Source organism: Pezoporus wallicus, unplaced genomic scaffold (genome assembly GCF_028554395.1).
Source record: "Pezoporus wallicus isolate ANWC-B61680 ecotype Strahan unplaced genomic scaffold, APGP_CSIRO_Pwel_v1 contig_8057, whole genome shotgun sequence".
NCBI classification, from domain to species: Eukaryota; Metazoa; Chordata; class Aves; order Psittaciformes; family Psittacidae; genus Pezoporus; species Pezoporus wallicus.
This window is the reverse complement of record NW_026637044.1, coordinates 536,676-560,922: the sequence shown is the minus strand read 5'-3', so window position 1 is coordinate 560,922 and position 24,247 is coordinate 536,676. Positions and strand designations below refer to the sequence as shown.

Here is a 24,247-nt window from a genome sequence, read left to right as displayed (position 1 = left end):
GTGTTGAAAGGGAACTTAAAGCTGATCCATTTTTAACCCCCTGCCATGGGCAAGGACACCTTCCACTAGACCAGGTTGCTTTAAGCCCCATCCCACCTGGCCTTGAACAATGCCAGGGATGGGGCAGCCACAGCTTCTCTGGGCAACCTGTGCCAGGGCCTCACCACCCTCACAGGGAAGAATCTTTGTAAGATCTTCCTGTAATATCTCATCTAAGTCTCCCTTCTGTCAGCTTAAAGCCATTCCCCCTTGTCCTAACTTCAAAGTGCTCAAGGATTTACTGTTTTGTGTTGAGGTGATATTGGACTCATATAATTTGTCCAAAATAATGTTGGCTTTAAGATGGTTTTTACCTAGACTGTGATGATCCCTACATGAAGGGAGCACCACAGTGCTATGTGATCTGTTTTCTGTACTTTCAGTTTGCATTCCTCCCATGACTTTGCTCCATGGTTGAATGCTTCAGCCTTAAGAATCTTGCTCGACTACCACAAAAGAGTTTTCTAACTTTGTTCCGTGTGGTGAGTTAGTTATATGAGGGATGTTTTTCTCTGCCAGCCTTGATAATTACTACAGCATGTATGGTTTATCATTTTTAAACAAGCCAAATAACTGTGGTTTTGTTTATTCAGTCATTGGAAAATGGAAAGTGTAGACTTGTCAGCCACAGCCCATTCGCTTTCATGTGCCTGTGGGGAGGTGACTTGCTGAACAAGGTGTCATGTCCAGAGTTCTCTTCCAAGAGTGCTGTTATTTTAGGCCTTGTTTGCTGTTGTTGAAGTAAACAGTAATCTTGCCCTTGATTAAAGTGAAAGTGAATTATTTGAAAGCATAATAATTGCAGGATATTAATTGTGTGCGCAGGAATAGCCATTAGTTGAATAGTTAATGTTAACTTTGTGTAAATGAGGAGCCTCACCTGTCTGATCCAAGTTGCTTAGAAAATCCTTATTACTCTCTTATTAAGAGTGCCTAAAATGGATTTAATATTTGGCATGACAGATGAAAGACCCTAAATCAGAATTGATTTTTTTTTTTGAGTGAAAGCTATCTAAGAAAGAAATTAAAATAGGAAGCTTAACATAATTTCAGCAAAGAACATTATTAAAAGCACATATCTCCTCCTTCTGTTTTTATTTAAAAAGGGGCAATAATCACAGAATCACAGACTGGAAGGGACCTTAAAGATCATCCAGTTACAGTTCCAACCCCCTGCCATGGGCAGGGACATCTTCCACTAGGCCAGGCTGCTCCAAGCCCCATCCAGCCTGGCCTTGGACGCTGTCAGGGATGGGGCAGCCACAGCTTCTCTGGGCAGCCTGTGCCAGGGCTTCACTACCCTCACAGGGAAGACCTTCTTCCTCAGATCTCATCAAAATCTCCCCTCTCTAAATTTAAAGCCATTCCCCTTTGTCCTGTCCCTACCTGGTCTTGTCAAAAGCCCCTCTCCAGCTTTCTTGTCAGCCGCTTTAGATATTGGAAGGCTGCTATAATGGCAGTGGACTACCTACTTCTGCCATTTTGACTTAGGAAGGTTTTAAAAGCTTACCTCCAAATCAATACTCTACAGAGACAAAGCACTTCTAAAACCAACAGACCAGTAGTTGGGAAGATGCTTCCTCCCTTTGAGCACAGAGCAGCCACTTCCAATGGGATAGCAAATAGTATGTGCCCTGTCAGGTGAACCAGGATATAAACACTAATGTGAAACCTGTTGAGGGCAATCAGCTTTGTGCTAAAGACAGGTACTTTCAGAAGCACTATGCACTTGAAACATCTGAAAGGAAATAGTAATTCTAATTCCCTGTTTCTTCTTGCTACCTCTTGCTTCTCTAGGAATCACCCTTTTCACTGTGATGGAGATGTTCTCGCTGAATTCCCTGAAAGGTAAGGACCAGAGACAATCTTCAATTCAACTCTTGTTTATTTTTTCTTTGTTTGGAGCTTTAATACTATAGCAGATTGATGAAAAAAAGAAATCATTTGTAAGAATTACACTGGATAAATGAGAGGTTTGTCCTACAGATGGCTTTGTCAGACTTCCAACTCAAGGCATTCAAGCCAAACAGGGAAGTTAAGGTGACAGTACTTGAACTAGTGATAGCTGTGATGCTTAGGATGTTGATTGTTACGTCTGATCCACTTTATTTCTGAGGGGAGACTGACAGTGTAAAACCGGGGTGGTGGTTGGCACTGACATAACCACAATTTTGCCTTGGTTAGTGTAGCACTGGAGTTAAGTGTGGCAGGAGTTAAAAGTGTTGCAGATGAGCTCTGTTACAGTGAGTACCAGAGTATTTCAGGAAAGAGCAGAATTTGGGAGGGGAGGAGAACTGGTGTGTTACCTAGTGGCTGACAATGTAGACTTGTTTGCTATTTAGCTTAAAGTAAAGGCTTTTTTCTTCCCCTTTCAATTTTACCCTCCTAAAGACACCTGCATCTCTTTGTACCAGTTCAGTAAGTGCTTTGATGTCTGCATACTTCAAATATCTGTTAACTATTATGCCCTTTTTTCCCATGTCATTCCTTTGCCAACCTCTTTCTTTCCATCCTGTCTCCTTAAGAAACGCTCCAGTCACTGCCTGTTTTTGTTTCTTTTATCATTCTTTTCCAAACTCTGTTATTTGGCCTTAAAATAAGGGACATAGAATGGAATAAAATATCTCGGCTACGGCTGAACTGGTGGTAGATCACTGCTTCCCGTTGCAGGGAAGTAATGCTTTTGCGTTAGCCTTTGGGAAGACAACAGTGTATCAACCACTCTTGTAACGCTGCCATGGGAGTGAGTCACCCGTATCGTGGGTTCCATATGTAAAAGACAAATTCCCAGAAAGCTTTATATGTCCAGGGCATTAATTATGTACAAAGTAATTTTAGTTGGGGAATGAATAAAACCCCTCTCATCTTGTCAAATAGAGTGACCTGGAAAGAGAGAAAATGAAAACTCCCTGTGCAGACTAGTGGTTTGTCATGACCAGGCTGGGGCTGGGACTCCTGGTGCTCTAACACTTGTACTCTGAGGGAAAAGGAAGTCTGGAACGTACTGTGGCTTGTTAACAAGCTTCTGTGTAGTGCTGATACTTCTGTAGAGGCTTGGCTAGAGAAGATGAGTTAACCCCAGCTCATCAAGTGAGCCTGAGCTGGCAAAGCTGGGGAAGGTGGCTTGAAGCGATTATATGCTTTTTAACGCTCATCTATGCAAAATAAAGATATTTGTGTTATGTGGAGCCTGCAACTTCTGGAATTTTTTAATAAATTGAGTCAACTATTTGTTCTGTGCCTGTAAGATGATTTTTATATTTTTAACCGTGACAAACCACTAGCCCTGCTCACAACTTGCTTTCTGGGTCCCAGCACACTGGATGCCTTTCAGCATCCTTTCCCAGATTTATCATTCCCACTGACTGTCCTTCCAAGATTTTCCCCAGACACGTACTTCTCTTACCTGTTTCCTTTTGTTTTGCTTTTAATCATTGTGGTCTCCAACCATGGTTTTCATCTCCTTAGGGCTCTTGTTACCTTTTGAGTTTCTTCTCTGATGTTCACAACTTGAACCAGCTTAGTAGCTGTGATAATTATCTTTCTTCTTCACTGCTGGATGGCTTCTTGCCTCATCTAGATCTTGAGAAAACACTAAATAAACCAGCAGCTCTGACAAATTAAGTTGTTTCATGGTAGATATATCTACCCAGAAGAATGTATTAATGTTCACTAATACTATTTCCAGCCACCCTTTCTTTCTAGTCCTTCTTGAAGCTTTTATTTCCAAACCAACTGAAGTTTATTTCTGAAAGTAAGAGTTGGTGCTGTGAGCTATCAAAAGATTTGTGTATAATTAATTTCTTTAAATTGGGTGACTTGTCTAACAAGATTGATATCTTTTTTAGGACCAGTGCTCTTAAAATTTGTAATTTTTATAACTGTAGTGCCAGAATAACTTTCATGTCTTTTAAAAAAGATGTGTCTTCTGGTGCTGCTTCAAGATCTGGGGTTTTGTTTGCTTTTGGTTAAATTTAGCTAAAAAATAATTACACAGATAATCCCTGCCTAATTCACAGGGGTTCTAAAGTGTGTTGGAAAAATGTGGATTTGGTGTTGTAAGATTGTTTTATTTTGAGTGTTTATGTGTGCTCCTTCAAAGTTGCTTTTTATACAGGGTTTTATTTGATAACTTGCCACTTCTTGAACCTCTTCTTGCGGAATACAGTGTTTGTAAAACACAAGTGGTAAATTGTTATTTAATCCCTTTGTGCTTCTTGAAGGTTTCTCCTTCTGATTGAAAAACAATCAAATACCCCCCAAACAACTCAAAAATCCCCTTTTTTCATCACAGCAGTTAAACATCCATTCATTTTTGGTTTACACACAGAATATTCACCAAGTAACAAGATATTTGACATAAAGCTGATACTGTGGTTTAAAGACACATGCAGCTGGTAGTTCCAGGTGTATGTTGCAGCAAGAGATAATAAAATTTATACCTAAATTGCTTAGAAAAGTAATTCAGACTTTAAAAGTTAATAATAAAAAATCCTGTAGTGCCTGAATTTCATCCAGCACTACAGCCTGGAGAATTTTATGCCTGGGATACAAAATAATTTGGATAGAACCAAGTAGCAGGGCAGTTGACTTGAAGTAGGGAAAAATGTGAGATGGGATGGTGCTGCCTGCTGCCTGATTGACTTTTTAGTGTTAATCTCACACATTTTTAAACAATGGGTTGCAGCAATCTTTAGCAACATACACTTGAACATGAATTACGTTGTCTGCCTACGTGTGCATTAGGGTGCAGGTGGGGTGCATGTAGAGCTTAAGATATGAAAAGATGTCTTAACCTGAAACAACTTGCAAGTTCCAGAACAATTCCTGAATTTCCCTTTCTTGCATTCACTTGTATAAAAGCAATCAGAAAGATCACTTGACCTGTAAATGAGCAAGGATTGCAATAAGCATGTGCAGGAGTGGAGCTGAGGGCAACCAAACACTGTTGAAAGCATAACAAAAATTGCATGTGTGGGTTTTTCCCCCCCTCTAATTAGAGAAGGTTAGTAACGATTCCAAAATAAAATCCGTGTTTGGAGGAATGGTCAAGTGGATTGTGTTTGCGGCATCATCACAGGCTGCTCAGATCTTGGAGCAAAGGACTTGTCTTCTTGTGGTAATGTTTCTTTGAGCGTGTGTGAAGACATCCTATTTTCGGGGGGGTATGGGGGGTGGGTGGGAAGGGCTACGAAACAGCTACGAAACACCCACAAAACCCTTTCAGGCGACTTGCATAGCATTTGATGGATCCTTCATGCCTGAGCACACGTTTTGACTTGCTGTGTTGTTTCCACCTGACGAGCACATGTCAGGAGGACGAACAGCTCAAGGCAGGGCTAGTGGAGCTCGATAGTGCAAGTGCAGTTGAGTTTTCAGAAGTGGAAGAAAACGTCTTTTTGCTGGTTTCAAGCCTCAGCACGTAGTGCAGCACTTCACCCCTAACTCCTCCTGCTCTTGGCCTCTGTGTGTTCCGCAGGAACACGAAAGAGGGATCTTTTTCTCGTCCTTTTCCGTTCCTCGGCTTTGTGGAGACAGCTCCCGGGTGGCGTGAGGGGACGCTACCCGGGAACCCTCCACCCGAGGGCTTATCACCCTCCGCGTACAGCTCACGGGGTGCAGGAAGCTCGCCGACGCGAGGTCCTCCCCGCCGCCGGGGGTCGCTGCGGCGCGGCTGCAACTTCTCTGCCGGGGCGCCCTGCCTGAGGCCTACGCCGGACACCCTCAAGATGGCGGCGCTGGGGTTGCTGCTGCAGGCGGCGGCAGCCTGCGGCTCGGCGGGGCCGCTGCGCCTCTGCCGTTGCTACCGGGCTGCGCCGGGGGCGCGCGGGCTCTGCACACGGCTGCCGGCGCCCGAGAGTTCCGGAGAGGTGAAGCAGGAGGAAGAGGCGGGCGCCGAGGAGGAGGTGGACGCCGCCATGGTGAAGGGTGAGCCGGGGGCGAGGCGAGGCGGGGCTGGGGGGAGAGAGGGAGGAACAGGCGGCGCCCCCGGTGTGCGCGGCCCGGCGCTCGGGGAAGCCAAGTCGCGCCGGCCCCGCACGCAGCGGAAGGGAGGAGCGAGCCCCGCTGCCCCGGTGCTGGGAGGAGGGAGCGTGAACGCGCCGTACGTCCCTCCCCCGCTCCCGCGCCTGCAGCCGGGCCGCGCCGCCCGCCGGCCTCCTTCCGCTCCGGGCGGCTGGGCCGCGCCGCATCGGGCCGCCGGCACACCACACCTCCTTCGCTGCCGCCTGGGAGGGGCAACCGGGGCCGCGTCGCGGGCGGGCGGCCATCGCGGGAGAGCGGCCTTGAGCGACCCTGCCCCGGGCAGAGGGCTCCTCGCCGGGATGCGCGGCAAGGGAGAGGAGCCGGCGAGCTGCGGCGGTGTCTGCACGCACGGCTGCGCTGCTGCCGCCGCAGGTAACGGGCCGGCCGCTGGCAGGGGGGCGGGGAGGAGGCGGTCGGTGGGGGCAGCCCGGCGGGGGCAGCGCGGAGAGCTTCGTCGGGCAGCGAGGGCCGAGGCCTTTGTGGCATCTGCGCGGGTCCGCGACGCTCTTTGTTGGTAGGAGAATTGGGTTTCTCCAAAGAAAAGAAAGGGGGTGCGGAGCCCTTCTGCTCAAGGTCGCCGGTTTGAAGCCTGGCCGAGTCAGCCCTGGCCTAAAGTCCTCGCTGCTTCTGATCACCCGCTGTGGCTTGACGCGAGGGAGAAATCAGAACTGATTCTTTGGCTAGAAATCCTGATGGTTTGAGCACGCCCATCGAGCATCCGCTAGGAAAACTGCTCTGCCATCTCTGCAGCAAGTTCCGTTAGGTCAGAGCTGGAGCACGCTGTGGGTGGCTCGGAGCGTTGCTTTATCTGTGTTGCATGTACAAAGGGCTTCGGTCTGGCCTTCCACCAGGTAGGCTTGTCGCCTAAGTGGAAAGAAACGCTGATCGGGATACGGACAGCTCTTGCGAGCACCAGTCCTAGTATTTGCAGCATCCATAAACCCGGCCACCGATGATGTCTCTGTGTAAAGCTTGGAAGATTTATTTTCGCGTTTGAATGTCAGTCCTTCAGCCTGCAGCAGAGCTGGGTGTGAGAGGGCATGGGCTTCAGGTGTTTGAAGGGTAAACATTTTCCTGCAGTTCAGAAGGAATTGTTACATTTTTTTAAAAGAGTATTTGAAAGTATGTTTTGCTGTCGTTTGACAGTTGTAAAAAAACCAAGATTACGAAGGGTGAAGAATGCTTCTAGTTTAGACAGATGTGTAGTTTTGTGCTGGAGATTACTGCATCCAGGCTGTGACTTGAACCACTAGATTTTCCCTTTTAAAGTCACTGTTTTGGTTTGAGTTTTATTTCTTAGACTGTAATCTTACACTTTGGAAATTTGGTTTCTTACGTAAAAACTTTGCCCCATCCTTCTGTGTTCTCTGGTTCCTTCCCACCATCCAGCGTGTTTTTTCTGTTAAAGTATTATTTTCTATCTGTAGTTTCTGAACTCTTTGGGTCTCAGTTCCCTTTTCCTTTCAGAAGCTCTGCTGAGTTTTATCTTGTAGTTCAGAGACAGATAGTCTTTAATTCTTGAATTCAAGCTGTTTAACAGAGCAAATTAACTGACTTATGAAGTAAAAGCTAAACCACCCCAAATTATTGTGTAATGAGCTGGTTCAGGTGTTCCCTGAGAAAAGCAGTAAACCAATTTTTTTTTTTCCTTCCTGCTTTTGTACTTCACTGCACAATGCTTTTTCTAACATGTTTTTTCAGCGAGTACTTAGGTGCTTTTATCTTTGGTTCTCTCATTATTCCAGTCTGTGTGGTGGTTGGACCATGGGAGGCTCTTCTGGTGAGAGGTTAGTGATATTAAAAGATTCGGTTTAGATGAGCAAATAAAAAGTCCTGACATAATCTGCCCTGCGTATGGCTGCTACTTGAACACATACAAATCATTAAAGTTACTTTAAAAATCTACTTCTGAGGGCAAGCTCTAAGCCTTCAGCTCATAAGTTGATATCTTGTTAGCTCTCCTCATTTGACTGCTTTTGTTATTAGCCTTGGAGGCAAACACAGAAAAATCGACTCAGAACTGAGGCCAGCTTAAAAATGCTGGGGTTATGTTTGGATTAGTGTCTAAGGCTTTGCTATGTTGTCCTTGATGGTAGGGTTTTGGAGCAGATTCCGTGATGCAGAGAGCTCATCTGCCAGTTCAGCCAGGTCTGTGGCACTTCTTGCTTGTTACTGAGACTTATGTGATCTTGACCTCTGTTTTGCTGTAGGAAAGATTAATTCAGTTTGCTGTCTCAGTTGCAGAAGCATTGAGGTTGGACTGGAGCTCTGGGTGCTGTGTGGTCTGATTCCTGTCTTGGAGAGTTGATCAGGGCTGTGTCCAACCGAGTCCTCAGTGAATGGAGGTTGGCCGTTGGTCTGACCATGGATGGAGGTTGGCCATCAATCATTCTTGTTCTCTGATGATCTCACTTGCTTTTGAAGAAGCCTTGTCAATTTTACCAAGTTAGAAGTCTGTTCTTGTTTAGGCAAGAACTGCATGCAGATTTTATTGCTGTGTAGCTTGAAAAGAGCCTTGGTCAGGATTCTAGGTGATGGTTTAAAAGAGCCCCAGCCCCCCAAAAGCAGTAGTATTTTGGTGTACTCCAAGCTAAACTGCCAGGTGGAGCCTTCTCTCTCCCTTCTAAGACATGTCTAGGCTAATTCCTTATGAAGTGGATATTATGGGGCCACAGGGCTTTCTTATTCCCTGCGAATTTTTGGTGTGTTAGGAGCATTCTTCACTGACTTGAATTTATTACTGCGGGGGCTAGTATCTTGATGACTGGTGTGTTTAATAGTTTGTCCTTGCTGCTTGTTTGTTGCTTCTCCAGGGAAGAAAATTTGAGGGAAGACAGAAACTGTTTAAGTCCATCTAGTGCTCCTCTGGTTTCACTGAGCAAGACTAGGCCATTTTATGTGCTGTTGTTGCACCTAACAAGTGTCTTTACTGTTTGTCGGATCTTAACTTTACTTTTTATCAGCTCTGTTGGGGTTAATAGCTACAGTTGGGAGTTTCTGTCAGTGGTGCTTGGAATTACCCTGGACTTTCACAACCAAGTTAAGCCAGAGTTAAGCTTTGAGGAACTTCAATGAATTAATTGTCTTCTTTGATAACCCCATTCTGAGTTGTCTGCTATAGGAGGCAGGCTTTTAATATTCCTTCATGATGTTGGAGGTGTGGTTTAGACATCATATGTGGTTCTGGCTTGATAGGAATTGGGTATAAAAATAAACTCTGTTTTGTTTTGGGAGTATTAGGTTCTCCTCCTTGACTGTGCAGGGCTATGACTACCACTAAAATGATTTCTACCCAAATATCCATTCTCAGCAGTGAGAGAACTAAGACACTCTTTGGAGGAAGATGCCAAGAAATCCAATCTGTCAGGGAGGGAAACATTCTGCAAATCCAGTTCTGCAATTTCAGATTGTTTCTTTAAAAACTATGAGTGATGCATGGCTTCATGCAAGATAAAATCCTTTCAGCTCTCAAATTGGGGATAAGAATGGGCTGAGAGTAATCCATCAAGCCTTGAGTCGCTGTTGATACGTCAGATGGTACTGCTGAATATGGCATTGTCAGCTGTGAAGACATTGTGTCTCTGCTAGTAATTCAGTCTGTTCTGCAAGCCAGAACTAGGCTTTGTTTCTTAGAGATCCTGTTCCTTGCTCTAGAATGGATTAAATATTTAGTCTTCACTGAGGAGTCATCTCAGAATGTGAGAAACTGGCTCTGTTGTTAGGTAATTGCATTTTGTTTTTTGGATGGTGTTTAAAAACAACATGTTTATACCTCTGCCTGTTACTTATGATAGAATTTCTCAGATTATTATTTTTGAAAGAGGAAGCAGCTAGAAGCCAAATAATACAGGCTGGTGTCAGAGGGCTTTGTGTGTTGCTTTTTTTTATTTTTAATTTCTCATTTATGAAGTGAATTTAATAGTGCATTTGGGAATTGTGTTACTACTCCTCCCTCCATGCATCCCAGCGATGTGGAAAGGAATAGAACTGCAGACTGCCAAAGCCTTAGTCACTTTTCCAGTTCTCCTGAGCAGGTCAAAGTCTGAACATAGCGGTGCTTGCTGTGTGAGTAGGTAGGAATACTATGTTTGCTGTGTAATTACAGAAAATTGGCTTGTAGTTCTTTGTTAGGCTGAGACCGTTTTCATGCTCTCCTGGCCAATACATAGAAGGTAATTAATGGACAAATAGCATTCAGAAATCAGACTACTTCCTGCCTATTCCCCTGTAATTGTCCAAGGATTTTGCCCATGTATGTGTGAGAAACAGCAGCCGGTGGGTTGTTTGTATTATTCTTTACAATGGGAGATACCATGGCTGAGCATCATGCAGAGAGGAGAGTGGCAGAAAGCCCATTGTGTGTCGCACAGTCTTTTCAGGATCAATACAGTTGAAGGAGATTGAGCAGGCAGCAGGTTTAATCTGTTCATTTTGATGCTGCCCCCTAAATACCAGCTTGTCCTCTATGTACTGGGTTGAAAAGTAATGCCAACTTGAGGCCGTTCCAGCTGGGAGTGAGAATTAGCCAATTGTCAAATTACAATGCGACCTGTCTTCAAATGATACCCAGCTCCCAACAATGTTATCGCGTGCCACGGAGGTTGTATTTCAGCATCTCCCTGTATATGTTAAGGAACCCAAATTCCAGTATTTGGTCCATTTGGGTTCTGAAAGTGGTTTCTCTGAGATTCAGGTAATTTGGAGGAAGAAGCTTCAAAACTGGGTGTCACCAGTAATTACTTTTTTCCTGAGCTCTGGGTCAGCATGCTGTTTTGTTTTTGGTTTTGTTTTTGTTTTGTTTTGCTTTGTTTTTTTTTCTCTTGAGAGGATGATATAATCAGCAGCGTGCTTTTTTTTCCCTTTCTGTTACCCAACACAGTCAGACAAGGTTTGGGCCTGCAGTGGTACAGCATAACTCTTCTGCTTTCCCTGAAACACCTGTGATTTCTCATTCGGTCAACTTTTGGGTGAGCCCCCATAATATATACCCATAACTGCAGTTTGCCTTCACTGAGCAGCCTCTTGATGAGTGTCTGTTCCACATGCCTGTGTTACTGAGCCTCTCTTTAAGTGCTTGCTTTCTTCTCCGGAGCTGGTTATTGTGTATCTTCATTACAGCAACTCCACAGTCAAAGAGTTTTTGGCAAACAGGATGGCAGATCTTGATGATGCTCTCATGAGTGTGACTCTTGGGTCATTATTCCTTGGAGTTCGTAGCTTAATCTGAAATTCCAGATTACGGTGGTACCAGTGATAGTGTGTTGTTGACTTATGATTTAGCTTCCCCTGAATACCCATAGAGAATTAGAAGCTTGTAAAAAGTAGTGCTCAAACCCATTGGTGGCCTGCAAGATCAATGAAGTTCTAACTGCCTGGAGAGCATGCATTTTGCATGCTGAACATAGGATGAGAGGGGCTAGGCTGTGCTTGCTGCTGCTGGAATGGAGATCCCATTCCTCTTTCCTGTTCTCTTGCACTGCTTTTGGTACCTGCAGGACGTGCAGTTGGCTGATTTACTTGTGAGCCCAGTAAAAACCTGAGTAATTAATTTTTCTGGTTTAGCTTTCTGTCAGATCAGGGCTGCCCATGATCTCCCAGTACAGTTGTGTTTGTGCCAGAGCTGGAGCAGTGGTAGTGCCAAAGCCTGGGAGAAGCAGTGTCTGCCCCTCACAGCAGCAGTGAGCTGTTGGATCTGCCTATTTGTGTAGCATAACTACCTCTGGAATTGTTACCACATTAAACTTAATCTGATCTTGCTTGGGCTGCTGCTCAAATAAAGGCTCTTCCCTATAGTGCTGAGTGCAACAGGAATGTGTGTGAGGGCTATGTTAGAGCAGCTTCTTCACCAGCTAAAGCTTCTGGTGTTGGCACCAGGGAGGAGGCTGGAACATGAGGTGGGTGAGATGTTGCTCTGTCTGGGGGCAGTCTGGTTATTATTGTTACTGTTGTTTTCAAATGAGTGATTTGAACTGATCCACTAATATCTCCTTCCTGCAAGGGCTGTAGCCTCATCCATCAGGGCAGGGGATATGCGCTGGCCAGTCCTACCTGCCTCTGGCACTGCTGCCTCTGGCACTGCTCCTCGGTTTCCTCCTTGAGCTGGTTTATGTCCAAAGACCATAGGCAAACTTCTTTCTGGGGGTTCTCTGAGCAGTGAGTGCAAAATCGCATTCCCAGCCTCTAACCAAGCCATCTCAATCAATTCAGGGAGAAGCCTCCAAGTGTTATTTCATGTTACACTCTAGATCCAGCCACTGGTTGAACTTGTGTGTTATTACGACCCTTGATTTAACCTTGAGGTGATACATGTGATTCAGGAGGGGGATGCACTTACCAAGTCTGATCAGAATAGTTACTGCTCAGTTTGTTTTCAATATCAAAGAACAGACACAGAGCTGCTTTTGCCTCCATAAGTGAGGAGACGGCACCAACTCCATGCTTTAATCTGGGCTTTGAATTCTGTGCTAAGATATTTGTATTCAGATTCCACATATAGTTTGTTGTTTTTTTTCTTGTTGATACTATGTTCTTTCTTGCAGAAAAAAGTCTTTCCAGACTGTTAGGTGATTGCTAGTGCCACTGAATCATGAAGTGAATCTGTCAGTGCTGCAATTCTAAGTAGAGGATATCAATACTTTTAAAAGAGGATGGGGAGAAACAGCCTGTGCATTTTGGGAGAAGAATGGCACATATGGTATTGCTGCCTATTTTGGATTTGCAGTGTCTGTCATCTTCCATTTGGAGCTCAGGAGACTTTGCACTCCTGTGTGCTGTTTTGCTGATGCCTGGAGATGTAGGTGAACCACTTAATACCTCTGCTTACTTTTCTATCTGTAACCTCAGAGACATGAATGCTCGCAGAGCTGCAGTGAAGCAGGTGTCAGAACATGTCTTTGAACAGGACTGCACAAGAATTCTAAGGCATTTAGATCCCCTGTTGTTTTTTTTCTTTTAGATTCCAGAGACTTATTAAAAGAATTTCCACAGCCTAAAAACTTGCTTAACAGCGTGATTGGACGAGCTCTGGGCATTTCTCATGCAAGGGACAAGCTGGTGTACATCCACACCAATGGGCCAAGAAAAAAGGTAATCCTGTTGTGCTGGGATGGGTGGTGGGTAGGTGTGTGGCACATGGAGTGGGAAGTGAGCCAAGAAAGCTCCCAGTCCAAGAAGTAACTCTGTAGTAGAGAAAATTACAGAAGTGTTTTGATTCCAGTTATATGATCTTTCAAATAAGAAATGTTCTCATGTCTTCCTGTTTCTCTTTATTTTCACATACTTTAACAGGTATATAAACGTAGGTGCTGTCCTCCTTTTATGTATGTAAAGATGGATTTTTTTTTTTTTCTTTTAAATAGCTTGCTGGAACCAGCTTTTCTCAGCAGAGGCATGTATTCTGCACTCAGATGTGTATCCGACTACCTTAGAAAATAAAAATTTAAATGCTATACTTTAGCCCTTGGTAGGCCTGGATTTTATTGCAGACTCTAATAAAACAAATGCCTAAGCCTACAATATTAAGTTGCAATCAGCAAAGAAGAATTTGTTTGCAGTGAAGGGGGGCTTCTAATCCTACTTAAGGGCAAAATGAAATACAGATTCCTTTTTCTTTTTTGTGAAATGAAGCAGAGGAGTTGCAAACAGTTTGCCAAGTGGTTTGAGCTCTTACTGGGATGCGAGAGGCCCACATCCAAAACTGCTATAAACTTCTGCTATAAACGGAACAGAAGTTCTTAACCGATGGGTGCTCTCTGTTCAAGACCTTGCCTTCTTTTATCATACCAGCTCTCCTTCTATTGCTGAGAGCACTTTCCAGCTGAAGTTTAACTGTAACATACATTCCAGGAAAAGATTCAGTTCTGATGGATTAACATTTTCCAATAGTATTCTGCCTGAAATTTCCCAGTTTTTATTACCACATCCTTTTTAAGCATCCCTGCATTTTATGCAATACATAAGTAATAATTACTTTAGAGTTCCTTTTTTATTTATGAGTTGTTTTTTCTTGCTTCTTCCTTGAACAGTAATGCAGTTTCCTAACTTAAACTTTGGAATACCATAACCAATGCTTCATCATTTTAATTTGCGTAATCAGTTCACATTCTTGTTAGTGTTTAATAGATTAATGTTGAGGATAACTTCAGGTTAAAAACAAAAACAACAACTAAAAAAGGAGCTCTTGTAAAAAATGAGGATTGAATCACAAAAAGAAACCCCAAACATAACCAAAACCCAACAACCCAGAAAGTGTCTGGGAATGGAAGGATGGGTGAGACAACTTGGAAAAGTCTCAGTTGGAAGTGAACAAGGTTTTTTTCATGAGCACCAAGTAACTTGGCCTTCATGAGACAACTTTTTTTCTCATCAGATCTGTGCCTTTTCATGCCTAGCCCCTAGGCAAAGTACGCAGCAATTTCCTACAGCGAGATGAGATTCAGATGGCTGGCAGGCAGCCAGCCAGCTGTAGACTGTTGAAAAGTCAGGAGCCTTTTTGCTAGCTTTATAGGTGGGGTTTTCCCAGCAGACTGAAATGCCACCTTTCATCTTTGCTGTAGAAACAGGAGAGAATTCCTTAGGCATTTCCCTCTTTTGAGCCTTGCAGAAACTCAGCTGCAGCATCTGCAGGGCCAGGAGTAGAACGAGTTCTTGATCTGGAGTGGTTTTGTTTTTTTTAAAGGACAGGGTTCAGCTCTCAGCATTTGCCTCTGCAGGTTTTTCAGCTGCTCTCATCCAACTGCACTGGTGTAAGAGGAGCTCTGGTGGTACTGTTAGTTCTCTTAATAGCTTGTGTTGGGCAGCATGTCCTGAAGACTAGGTTCCTGTGTGCTACCATGAGTATGGTAGCCTGTGTAACTGTGGTACAATGTGCTGCTGGTTAAAATTAGAATAAGGAAGCAGTTAGGAAGATTTGCTTGCCAATACAATTGGAAATGTGTTGGAGGGTGAATGGTGCTTCTCAGACATGGTCTGGTATGCTGCACTGTACATAAGAACAGTTAACCGAATCTGAATTGTTCTTGTAATGCGCTATTGGCATTTGATTCCTCTGAGCTGCCACATTGCAGCCTGTGAAACTCCAGCTCTGGAGTATGTGGCACTGTGCTGGCAGTCAGCCTGGCTTCTGGGTCTGGCCCAGCCCTGCAGCTTCTGTGTGACTGTGAGCAACTCCTGTCCCTTTTTCAGGCTTTTCTTTCTAAAAGACTGTAATGGAGCTTCCCATAAAAGTGACCAAACAAGTGGTTTGTTTAAGATTTTTCATTTGTAGTTCTCTTATTTGCCCGGAGTTCAGAGATGTTTGAAGTAGGTATGCTCCTGCTGGAGGAGAGGGATTATTCTCTACTGTCTCACTTTGCTGCTTATATTTGCTTTTCAGAAAGTCACTCTGCATATAAAGTGGCCTAAGAATGTGGAAGTGGAAGGCTATGGGACCAAGAAGATTGATGCTGAGAGGCAGGCAGCAGCTGCAGCATGTCAGCTCTTCAAGGTGAGCTTATGCTCCTCTTTATCTTGAGCAAACAGGCCTTTGAGTGTGCAGGCCTTGTCCATTTTGGCAATGTAATTTCTGACTTTTCTCTCTTTTTACCTGTTCCCTTTCTTAATTGGCATGTCTGTTAATCAAGGGTAGAGAGTGAAGTCTTGAGCTCTCTGAATCCATTTGCGCTTAAAAGCCTATTTGGTTCAGCCAGGTGTGAACTCACTAAATTGAGTTCTGACCTTTGTTTGTTATGCCCTAGACCATAATCGGATTTATCTTATTCTCAGCATCTGTGGCTAGTAGAGCTTCCTTCAGGTATATTTGCTGTTACTGTTCACTAATTTACACTTGTGTCAAGCTATCAGTATGTGTTTGCAAGCACAGTACTTGGAGGCTCTTGCTTCCTCTTTATGTAAGCCATAGTGTGGTGATCACGTGTTCTGTTTTATGATTACTCTTTTAAAGTTATGCTAATCTGCTGCTATTTTGTGGCTGGAAACAGTCAATATTTGTGCACTGCCAGTATCAAGCAATTACAGTAGAGTTATAAATGTCACGTTGAAGATAGTGTTACATAGCTGAGAATAAGATGCAGTTTTCTCTTCAGCTCTGCCACTGACTGTTGTCTCTTAACCTCAAGCGAGTTGGCTTTGGAGCTTCCCATTCATGTATATAGTAAGAACAGTGATATTTTCCCACTAAGGAGCTTAGAAAAGATGCTGCAGATGCTCTAACAGTAAGAGAGCTTTTTGATTTGCTTGTAAATCAAGAAAGCTACATTAAGAAATAACTAGCCTTCAAAAGTTAAAAATTGCAGCATGAAACTTTCTTCAGCAGGCCCCTGTTTCTAGGCTGGTTTCTTGAATTTTCTGATTAGCAAAAGCTGTTTCACTGACTGACTTCATACCACCTGAAGCGTGGTTGATGCTCATTCACTGGAAATATATTGTTTCAGCCTCACTATTCAGTGCACAACAAAAGCATTATTCCCTAATTTCTTTGTGAGCCTGCAGGTTTTCAATGGAAAAAAATTCTTACCTACACTTACACTATATTTTTCCCCAGATTTTGAAAATGGCTAAACTGTACTTCAGTGTAGAAGTTTAAAGCCTCAGCACTCTGAAGCCACAGATCCAGCATACAAAGCTTTAACTCTGGTGCTTTGCCCGCTAGACCTGTAACCTAACAAGATATTAATGATGGAAAGCTACAGCAATAGCTACAAATGCTTTAAATAAATAGTCATCAGTTGAAGAAAAGTGGCAGTATCTAACTGGTGCAGAGAGTGTCTGAATGTAGTGGCTTAGAGTACAGCAGCTGGCAAAGTGAATTCTTGCTGTCTGAGGCACTCCTGCAGCATGAAATAACACAGTCTTGTGTGATACATGGGCATTGAGAGGCCTAAAGGTGTAGCTTCTAATTTATTGCAATGGTCTGGTAAAACATGGCACATGTTGCACTTTAGGTATGCTTGGAGCTTCGTGTAAGGTTCAGTCCTAAATGCAGGTGGTAGGCCAGCAGTGATTAGGAACTATTCTGTTTCAAAAGCCACTAGGTTAGGGAGGTCGTACTACTGCTTATACAAATAACTGTTCCTGTGAAATGAAAGGAGGTGAGCCATTCCCTGAATTCCCATCTTGTGTTATTCAAGGTTATGCTTGTTTAGACTAGGCTTTCCAAAGAGAGATGCATTTAATCCTTCAAGGTAGGTTTCAAAACTTAAGTATGCTAAATATAGTTGATAGGAAAATATTGATAAATCTTGGCCCACCCTTTCTAACAAGCCATGAGATGCTAAGCAGTTGTGCCCTGGGAAGTGAAATTAGTGAACAGATTCCCTTTCTTAAGAAATAATGGTACAAGAAAAGCTTTTAAGTTTCTGGAAGTCCTTTTTCTTTCTCTCTTCTTCTGCGGGACATGAAGAAGTTGCTCCTGCATTTCTCTCCTTTACTAGATGTGTTTTGGTTTCCTGCAGTTCATAGAATCACATAGTGGTTTGGGTTGGAATGGACTTTAAAGACCATCCAGTTCCAACCCCCCTGCCACAGGCAGGGACATCTTCCACTGGAGCATCCTATGCCAAGCCCCGTGCAAACTGGCCTTGAACACTTCTATCTCTTTACTGCAGCTAACAATGAATGCATTTCTCTGTTGCAGGGCTGGGGTTTACTGGGGCCCAGAAATGAGCTCTTTGATGCTGCAAAGTACCGTCTCCTTGCTGACCAGCTTGGCTGCCCGGATGAGAGGTGGTGCTCAGAGGGAAAGTGGCGCTCCAAGTCTGGACCATCTCTTGCTGACTTGTCAACTTGCTGGCGACGGATGGAGCCAGATGATGCCATCCAGCCCATGGAACAAGGCAGGATGCCTAAAGCAATGAGAAGAGAGGAGCTGGAGGAAGGGGAACTAGAGGAAGGGGAACTGGAGGAAGGAGAGCTGGAAGAAGAAGCAATTGATGTTTCTGATTATCTGCCTATGGCACATCCGGATGCTCGAACCCCAGGCAGAGATGCAAGGTATGTCTGCCCTGATAGCTACTAAGCCAAGGCAGTAAATGGGAGATTTTGGTAGCTTGTGCACCTGTGCAGTTCAACATAGTTGAGCCGCAGCTTCCCACGTTCCTGGTGAGCCCTGTAGAGGGGCTGAACACTGTCTACTGCACCATTCCTATGCGAGCAGTAGCCAAGCAGCCTGGTTTCATGCCTGACTGTCCTCATGAGGGGATTTGCAGGCTTCTTCTCTGGGGTCTTTCCCTCTGGATAGACTGCTGCCTACTTATTACCTACCTGCCTGACAGTTCTGGGTCTAAAATGATTTCTATTCCCAGAAATTGTGCGCTTAGACCTTTTTTGACCACCCTGGTTTTGAGGGCAATATTGAGTCCGCTCCTTTCCATCACCATAGTTGCTTGCTTGACTTCATATTTATGAACACAAATCTTGCATTTTTAATAGTCAACAGGAGTAAAATCTCTAAGGCCCTGATGGTAGAGGTTGGTTTTAGGGATGCTCTTTGTATTCAGAATTATTTATTAAATCTGTTAAAAGCTGTTGGTGTTGTCAGGTTTGCAGTGTTAGTCTAAAGGTTTCATTGCTTTTTAGTAGGTGGCATTGCTGGACTGGGTGATTGTTACATGATGGACAGATTTCAGTCACAAGATACAGCTTGACTTTCCAGATGATCAAGAATTATTTGTGCCTTTAACTACTTAGTTTCAGGACCTCAGTAGGAGACATAAGGTGAGGTAGGTCTGAGCACAGAGCAGATATTACTGTACCAACTGTTCCCATCTTCCATCTAGCCGAGGAGGGAGTTCCATTGAAATGACAGATGACAACACTGCCATCCGTGCCCTGACGCAGTTCCCACTTCCCAAAAATCTCCTGGCCCAAGTGATTCAGATTGCAACTTCTTCCTCCACGGTCAAGGTAAGGTACTGTTTGACTCATGCCAGGGATGAAACTCAAAGACTCCAACTGGAGTCACTTTGGATGCTTTTGGGGGGGCAGTTGCGAACAAGGGAGAGAATGGCAATTAAAAATAGGTTTAGAAAAATCAGCCTGAAGAGCAAGGAAAAGACTTTGTGGTGAGAATTGAGGGAATATTTTAATAGAAACATGAGGAATGTTGTTACTTGAGGCCAGGGCAATAGAGGAGCAGCTGTCTGAATTAAGGGGAATATTTTTGAAGGCAGTAGGTTTGCATTTCCCCACATATCTGCAACAAACAAAAGTTTGGTTACTTGGAGCAATGTGTAATTTCTGTGCTGGTGGAATCTTTCCAACAACTCAATCCTTGCCAGTATCCAGTGATCCTCCTCCTTGGTATGTGTCACCCACCTCCTTTCCAGACCTTATGTGCTTAGCAAACAGTAGCTGTGCTCCACCCCGTAGGCTCTCCACACAGCTGCCTGCTCTCACTTTTGTGTAGCCAGTGCTTTCTGAGTTGGGGGGTTCAACTGGGTGCAGTAAACCTGTTCTACTGAACTGTTTAAAAAAAATCAAAGCAAACAAACAAAAAACCCAACAAATTAATCTCTGCCCAAAAGTATTGAGGTGTATTTGGAAATGCCTGCCTAGTTATGTAGTCTGTTAACACCTCCCCACATCCGTTGTTTTTGATGTGTTTCTTAGGAATACATGCAGTTCCGTACAGTAGGCACCAAGACCAAGATCTGCAAGCTCACGCTCCGCTGGCCCTGTCCCATGACTTTTGCTGCCAAAGGCCGTCGCAAGGTGGAGGCAGAAAACAAAGCAGCAGCACTGGCCTGTCAGAAGCTGAAGGTAAGTGCATATAGCTCCTACATCCTACCAGTATCAACTGGTCTGAGTAGAGGCTCCTTGCACCTGACTTCCGTGTTTGAGCAGAGTGATGCCTGAAACTTTCTAATCCTTGACTTCTTGTTTAATAAACACAGATTTCCAAATCTTAGGATTCAGGGCGTGCTGCTCTTGTACCCATTCAGTGTCTGACCTGTGAAGGCTGTTACGCTTGTTTTGAGCCCTCAACAAAAAGTGATGTGTAGGGATCACCTGGAAGTGTTAGCTTGTTCTCTTTGCTACCTTGCTGCTGTTTACTGAGTCAGACTTATCTTCTCATTCTTGTAGGTGAATTAATCCAAACATTTTGCTGCAGACCCTAGAGTCAGCAGAGGGGACATCCAAGAATGGTGTAGTACTTACTGTTGAATTGGCACAACGTATCAGTACCATAGCAAGATAGCTACCAGCCCTTGCAAGAGGGTTTTGTCAGATACAGTCGTGACTGCTGTTTCTTTGGTGGGTCTGTTTAAGACCTTTGTTTGAGCATTGTGTTAGGAGCAGGTATGACTTGGCTTCAGTGTGTCTTTTTCACTGGTGAGTTGAGGTGAGATCATGTTTTGTTTCTTGCTATGGCTAAAGCAGGAAGTGATGTATTTGGGATATAGGGTAAGGAGTGAGCTTAATCAAACATGTAGGACCCACATTCTCTGTATACCAACACTTTATATGCAGCAGTCTTGTACCTGACAGCATTGTTTGCCTCCTCCTTTGCAGAGCCTTGGCTTGGTGGACAAGAACAACAACCCCCTCAGCCATGCTATGTACAACATGACTTCACTACGGGAGCTTGGTGAGAACCAGCGGAAACCCTGCCACATCAAAGTCCCTGAGGCAACCCTGCGCAAGATTGAGAACTATCTGAATCACGTAAGGCCTGCTCAGCTGTCTGAGAATCACCTTTGGCTAATCCTGTTTAACTTCAGGAATTACATGTGGTTAAAAGCTTCGTGTTAGAATGTTGAGGGAATTCATGGCTTGATAGATTGCCACAAAACATGGATCGGTCTTTGCTGACCTTTGGGGAAGGGAGGCCCATTCTGGGCAGTGGGCCTTCTCTATATGCATCTGTAATGTTTGTGTGCATTATTTGGCTTTTGGGTTGTTACAGAGTGCACTTTTAGTCTCCTTTGTAAGCTTATGAATGCTGCCTTGTGCAGGCATTTGTTCCATTAAATTCTTTTGTTGTTGAGCCCTGTAGTTTTACATGGAGCAGGTATTGGTACTAGCACATTCCCCTTGGCAGCATCTCTTACAATGTTGTACGTTAGTGGTGGGTGCAGGTCCCCAGGCAGCTGGTGAAGCTTCCACCCAGGAGATCTCTCTTCCTGGTGGACCAGTGTTGCACAGACACCCATAGGAGCTGAAGCAGTGCCAAGAAAAGGTTCCTAGATAGCATTCACTGTCAAAGCAGGAGTTAGCACTAAGGTAAGATGAGGTTGATCATAGCTCAGTGCAAACGCGTGGAGCTTATTGAAGTCATGAAAAGAATGCCTGCACTTGGAAGCTGGCAAGTCACTGATGTGGTATACTTGGGCCTGAACAGTAAAGATCTCGGGTGATCTTTACAGTATCTTTAGAGATGCTGTAAAGCAAATAAGCAATAGTGAATATCCTTTGTAGGACATTCACTAAAGGCCATTCACTAAAAGCCAAGACTCTCACAAAGACAGCAGCTGCTTCTGAATGACCTGCTGTAAGTGACTGAACTAAGGGTGAAAAATGTTGGAAAACCAGCAGCATCTTGAAGGAAATTGGTCTGCCTACCATGCTTTCATGAACATGAGCTGTCACACTGTGCGTGAAAGGGAGGGCTCTTTGAATAAGGCTGAATCCAGAAGTACTGATTTGTAGCTGAGCTTCTAATCTTGCAAACATCTGGGCCAATGCTTTGATTTGTGTTCTTGACAATTTGTGACCTATTGTTGGTCCTTTTAGTTCTTCCTGTGGGATGTGGGACTTCTGTTTTTTCTTCTGCCAAGATAGAATATTTCTGGCTTAGCTGAATGCTTATGTTTTGTGTGAGTTACATGTCTGGGCTTCCTGAGGGGGGCGGGAAGGGTGGTGATGTAACTTGATAGTTTCCAAAAGTTGTCTTTGAGGGTCCGGTGAGTCACTTGCGTGCAGTATAGCCACTGCCTTAGAAAGCTTAAGTTACTGTTTTGTGCCTGTCAGCATTAATACCCCTCTTAAAATAGGGGATGCAATGAGGAAAATGCAGAGAGCTGCCCAAGATAATTCTCATTTTAAATAACCTCAGTTCAGAATGTAAGTGGTTGAGTTGCCTAAAATCTGACAAAAGTTCGGCAAAACTTCCTGGTGACTGCAAAGCCAGTCAGGCTGAGTCTGTTCCAGGCACTTCTTCCTTCCGGTCCTTCTCGGGATCTGATCCTTGTGCCACTGACAACTGTCTCTGTCTCTCCCAGTATCCAGTGGACATCAGGGAATCCAGGCCCCGGATTGCGGATGACATGATGAATCTGAGCAAGGAATCTGGTGCCATAAGTGATGCAATCACAGGGAAGACATATATACCTATGTTGGAAGCAGAAGAAGTACGCCTTAGCCAGAACCTCCTGGCCCTCTGGAAAAGGAGAGGATCCTCGTGGCAGGAGAGCCATCCACTGCCAGTAGATCCTCACAAGGACACCATCCTGTCGGCCATTGAGCAGAACCCTGTCGTGGTAATAGCAGGAGATACAGGCTGTGGGAAAACCACCAGGATCCCTCAGCTCCTGTTGGAACACTACATCCTGGAGGGACGTGGTGCTCGCTGCAACGTAGTGATCACCCAGCCAAGGAGGATCAGTGCCATATCAGTTGCCCAGCGTGTGGCACAAGAGTTGGGTCCCAACATGAGGAAGAACGTGGGCTACCAGGTGCGACTGGAGAGCAAGCCCCCTGCCAGGGGAGGAGCCCTCCTCTTCTGCACCGTGGGCATCCTGCTGCGGAAGCTGCAGGGGAACCCCAGCCTGGAGGGTGTCAGCCACGTTGTGGTCGATGAGGTCCACGAGCGAGATGTCAACACTGATTTCCTGCTCATCTTGCTCAAGGGCATCCAGAAGCTTAACCCTGACTTGCGCCTGGTCTTAATGAGTGCCACAGGAGACAATCAACGTTTCTCACATTATTTTGGGGATTGCCCTGTGGTCAAGGTGCCAGGTTTCATGTACCCAGTGAAGGAATACTATCTGGAGGAGATCTTGGCCAAGCTGGGCCGGCACCGACACCGGCACTATGAGATCAAGGTGGGTGAGTGGGTTAAGCTGTTTCCCTTGGGTGAGGCACTGACTTCTGGCATGTTATCGGGAGGGTTTGGGCTTGGAACTGCTCCCTCTTCCCTGCAGTTGTTGGACACTGTTGAGCTTTAATTCTGTGTCAACCCTCATGAGGTAAAGTCAGCTTAGTAGAATCCCAGAGTATTTTGATTAAATTATGGATAAAGATGACTTCAGATTTGGGCCTAAGTTACTTTTGTCCCTCTTTAATGAGAAGAGTATTTATATTTGAGTAAGCTAACAGCTCATTGTACTTTCCTATGTATATACGTAGACGCAGATTTGAATGTTTGCATACTCTGTGCAAGCCTGGTCCAAGACTTCCCAGCAGTCTGTTACCTAAGTGCTCACTGACCTGTGTGACTGAATTCCCTGACTGCACCTAGTCTTACTGTTCCTCTGGAAAATGCCCTCCAGACACATACTCTTTGCTGTGGGTAGTTTCACTTCAGTTGTGGATCGTGGAGTTACAGAATCATTGAGGTTGTCAGTGCCTTCTAGACATTACCTGGTCCAGCCTGCTGGACTAGAAGCTGTCAGCCTGTTTCTGCAGCCTGTAGCAGTCCCTCCCTGTGGTTGAGCAGCCATCTGGTAGATCAGCCACTTCTCCCAGTTTAGTCTCATCAGCAAATTTGCCCAGGGTGTCCCATTGCCTTCAGGGCAATCTTTCTGTTGTGGATGGGACTTTTTACCTGTGCTCTTTAAGCTGGCGTAATAGGTGTGTTCCAAATTACTGAGGGATTTAAAAACTGCTGCTCTGTCCCCGGTGGCTTTGAAGTCCCAGGTGCATATGGCACAGTTCTGTCTCCCAGAATTTCACGTTAATTTTTGTTACTTGTTAGATATTGTTCAGTAGAGGTACACAAATCTTGGTTAGCTTCCAAGTCTGGAGAAGGAAAAGAGACTGTATATTCTCACTGTGCAGCAGAGAAAACTGGCAGCAGTTGTGACCAGAGCAGGTTCCAGATGGAGCCAAAACCAGGCTCCTGAGGTTCCTGGCTCCTAGTCTTGGGCAAACTGTCCAAGTACAGGCATTTGTTCTCTCCAGAAGATGCTCTGGGAAGCTGTGTGCCTTTCTGCTCTCTGCTAGATTGCTGCTTATTTATCTGCATGTG

The 24,247-nt window shown here is 44.7% G+C and overlaps 1 protein-coding gene across 5 annotated transcripts in view; it reads left to right on the top strand.

Annotated features, from left to right (window-relative positions):
• DHX30 (DExH-box helicase 30) overlaps positions 1-24,247 on the top strand; it is a 41,827-nt gene that overhangs the window by 8,234 nt on the left and 9,346 nt on the right. For 2 of the 5 annotated variants that reach the window (XM_057402827.1, XM_057402829.1), the window contains exons 2-9: positions 1,837-1,887; positions 13,019-13,149; positions 15,437-15,547; positions 17,696-18,051; positions 18,837-18,963; positions 19,669-19,818; positions 20,572-20,724; positions 22,281-23,102. In XM_057402827.1, coding sequence (XP_057258810.1) covers positions 1,837-1,887; positions 13,019-13,149; positions 15,437-15,547; positions 17,696-18,051; positions 18,837-18,963; positions 19,669-19,818; positions 20,572-20,724; positions 22,281-23,102 — 1,901 coding nt within the window. Of the gene's footprint in view, positions 1-1,836; positions 1,888-5,666; positions 5,968-5,988; positions 6,436-13,018; positions 13,150-15,436; positions 15,548-17,695; positions 18,052-18,836; positions 18,964-19,668; positions 19,819-20,571; positions 20,725-22,280; positions 23,103-24,247 lie in introns of those variants that run through there. The other 3 variants (XM_057402830.1, XR_008971398.1, XM_057402828.1) reach the window with 3 other exon arrangements.